Source organism: Microtus ochrogaster, linkage group LG1, assembly GCF_000317375.1.
Source record: "Microtus ochrogaster isolate Prairie Vole_2 linkage group LG1, MicOch1.0, whole genome shotgun sequence".
NCBI lineage: Eukaryota > Metazoa > Chordata > Mammalia > Rodentia > Cricetidae > Microtus > Microtus ochrogaster.
Window position 1 is genome coordinate 43,463,922 of NC_022027.1, and position 3,727 is coordinate 43,467,648.

The 3,727-nt window shown below is 39.1% G+C and overlaps 1 protein-coding gene across 6 annotated transcripts in view; it reads right to left on the reverse strand.

Annotated features, from left to right (window-relative positions):
* Positions 1–3,727, reverse strand: part of Ankrd17 (ankyrin repeat domain 17) — a 152,953-nt gene that overhangs the window by 71,624 nt on the left and 77,602 nt on the right. For all 6 annotated transcript variants that reach the window (XM_026785104.1, XM_026785099.1, XM_026785102.1 and 3 more), the window contains exons 8-9: positions 2,801–3,038; positions 433–624 (exon numbers count right to left, since the gene is read on the reverse strand). In XM_026785104.1, the coding sequence (XP_026640905.1) occupies positions 433–624; positions 2,801–3,038 (430 nt within the window). The remainder of the gene's footprint in view (positions 1–432; positions 625–2,800; positions 3,039–3,727) is intronic.

Genomic DNA, 3,727 nt, shown 5'->3' on the forward strand with positions numbered 1-3,727 from the left:
TGGAGCCTGTCCTGGAACTCCCTTGGTAGACCAGGCTGGCCTCGAACTCACAGAGATCTGCCTGCCTCTGCCTCCCGAGTGCTGGGATTAAAGGCTAAAAGTATTTGAATTTAAAACTGCACATTCTGACAGGTAAATTATTCAGAATATGTACATGAACATCTTTTCAATACAAATTATTATTTTTTTTTTTTTGAGACAGGGTTTCTCTTTCTCTGTAGCTTTGGAAGCTGGCCTGGAACTAGCTCAGTAGACCAGGCTAGCCTTGAAATCACAAAGATCCGCCTGCCTCTGCCACCCTAGTGATAGGATTAAAGGCGTGCGCCACCACTGCCTGGCTCAACACAAATTCTGTATATCATAACATAAAAAATATTTGTAGTGATCTTTATTTACATCATGTAGTATATTCCCAAATGCAAAAATGCATACCTGCAGCTAGTAAGTATTTAACTAACTCCAGATGGCCCTCTTGAGCAGCTTCCATTAGAGGGGTAGAACACCCAAGTTCGATATCAGCTCCAGCCTTAATGAGAAAGTCTGCCACTTCCAGAAAGCCTCCACAGCACGCCAGGGTCAAGGCAGTTTCTTGAGTTTCTTCTGTCTGTGCATTGATATTTGCTCCTAAAAAAAGATTCTACTTAAAAAAAAAAGCTCAAGAATTTACTCAGATACAAACAAAACATAACTGTTTCCTAATGAACTATGTCTAAAGTAAATAGAAGTATCTCTTCCCCATTCTTGGCAGTCAAAAGTAAATGGAAGAAAAACCCACATTTATAAGTCAATATCTTCTATACATAGTTGGAATATTTATTTAAAAAGATATTAGTTATGATTACAGAGAGTCATAAAATTACCTAGTTGTCTCCTACAAAGATTCAAAATGGAGGATAAATGTACTAATGGCGTTAGCTAACATTTAATAAGCTTTTATTATTTCCCAGGCAATATTAAAAATACAACTGTTAAGGTACATTTATTTAAATAATTTTAATTTAGGGGAGGAGCGATGCTAGAGAATGAACCCATGCCAACTGTGTGATGTTGGATGGAGATTAAGCCCAAGTCCTTGGGAATGTTGAATAAATATCCACTGAAAAGTATATTACTAAGACTTTATGCTTTATTTTCAGCACCATTTCACATAAAGCCGAAGAAGCTTTTTTTTTTTTTTTTTTTTTTTTTTTTTTTTTTTTTTTTGGCTTTCCAAGACAGGGTTTCTCTGTAGCTTTGGAACCTGACCTGGCACTTGCTCTGTAGATCAGGCTGGCCTTGAACTCACAGAGATCCACCTGCCTCTGCATTCCGGGTGCTGGGATTAAAGGCGTGCACCAACACCACCCGGAGAAAAACTGATTTTAACTCACATAATTAGCTTGCCCTAGCAGCATTGCTATCAATCTCATGACCACCACACAACTGACTGAACAAGCACCATTGTAATAGCTCTCCTCCCGCCCACCCATTAGGAACAAACTTGTCATGCAATGTAAATGATTCACATTTTAAAGTCTGCAAGGTTGTGGTAGTGCACACCTTTAATCCCAGCACTTGAGAAGCAGAGACAGGTAGATCTCTGTGAGTTTAAGGCCAGCCTGGTCTACAAAGCTAGCTACAGGACTACACAAAGAGAGGGCCTGACCCCAAAATCAGAACAAACAAAAAAGTATACTTCAAATCCTGTACTTTTAAAGTTCTAGGCAATAGATCCTCTACTTAAACACAAATAAATGTGCCACTTGTGCTAAATAGACCAGATTTCACAAGGTTAAAAACAAAATACTATTGAAAGAAAAACAAAATCACATTCAAAGTATAATGGGAGATTTGTAGTGATAAGGCAAGCAGGCCTGCTTTTCGTCCTACCCAGCTCCTGCACACCTAGCTTTATACCCGAAATAACAACACACAAATTGTATTCATTTAAACACTGCCTGGCTCATTAGCTCTAGCCTCTTACTGGCTAACTCTCACATCTTGATTAACGCATTTCTAATAATCTGTGTGGCACCACGAGGTGGTGGTTTACTGAGAAAGATTCAGCATGTCTGACCTGGCAGCTGGCTCCACATCGGCTTCCTCACTTCCCTTCTTCCCAGCATTCTGTTCTGCCTACTCCACCCACCTATGTTCTGACCTATCAGGCCAAGCAGTTTCTTTATTAATTAACCAATGAAAGCAACAGATAGACAGATGACCCTCCTCCATCAGAGATTATTATCTAAGTGTAAGATATATAAACTCTTACATCATTTTACTTTTCCAGAGATTCCTTATAGGCCAAGCTCCACAGTTTCTGATGTACAGGCACCTAGCTTTGTTAGTTTCAAGTGAGTGTTCTGTTGTTTTTCCTCAGACAGAGTATCCATATGTAGCAGGGGCTGACCTCAGCCTCCTAAGGACTGATACAAACGTGGAGTCCCCGCTTGGCCTGCTGCATACTTTGACCAAACATCTCACAGCAGTGATGTTGTTCCATTACAGTAAGTGGTTCATACTATGAAGACTTTCCTCCTATATTAGGTTTGGAGAATCACGGTACTCATATTCCCTTAAGACAAATGTCGACATGAACCTTGATTTTGTTTGTTTGCTGTTTTACTTTCTCACAGCACATGACTTTCAAAATTCTACATTGAAGAAAATTTTACTTAGCTATTTTAAAGTAGACAATGTAGAAATTTGGAAGCAACAGCTCACTGTAAATATACTTAGGAGCAATGTGCTGAAATTCAGCCTTAACATTAAGACTTGTAACCTACTGATTTCTGGTTTAGTATATACTACAAGTGCTTACCTTGGCCGAGAAGTAACGCCACCATTTCTTCATGTCCCTCACGGGCTGCTTCCATCAAAGGTGTATATCCTTCATCATTGACCTCTTCCAGGCTAGCTCCTCTTTCAATAAGTAAGGCTGCAAGTTCCACATGTCCACCACAGGCAGCTAAAGTCAATGGTGACTCAAATGAATCAGCCGGCATGTTCACTTGAGCACCACTGTCCAGGAGCAACCTAGCTACTTCAACATGGCCATCCTATTCACAAGCAATGAAAAAAATTAAATCAGCACCTTATGAAACTTGAAATAAATAAAAACTAAAAAAGACTTCCTAATTACCATATGATGACATCTGCTGACCTTTATTCAAAAGACTAAATCTACAGGTGAGTTTGGTAAACACATGCTATGTGATGCCTGTACTCTTCATCCTACAGAAGCTTGAGGATTTAAAGCAAATAGAGAAAATTGGTGTCTCTAATCAAGAAGCTTATCAGCCACCAAAAGAGAAATGGAGGGGAAGGAACAGAGACAAACCTAAGGCACAGAGAATCAGCAGAAAAATGAGGACATTTAAATGACAAGTGGCAAAGCTCAGGTAGAGAGAAAGAAAAATTTTCGTAAGGTCTTAAGAGTGAGCAAATTTGATTTAGCAGGAAAAGTTTGGAAACACTGGAGAAAAAGAATCATGTGTGAAAGGAACAAAAGTAGATAATGGTTTTCTTATTGGTCATGTAAGCCCCAGAAGAAGAAGGGAATTTATCTTATTCCTAGCAACTACTGAAGAATCTCCATGCTGGCTTTCTTTCAACAAACAGTTTCTCTCACCCTTTCATAGGCTTCCTCACACATGCCGCACCTTGCTCTCTCTGAATATCTTATTTTCATGGTTGCACTGCTATTTTTGCGTTTTTGTTTTTTTTTGTTTGTTTGTTTTTGTTTTTT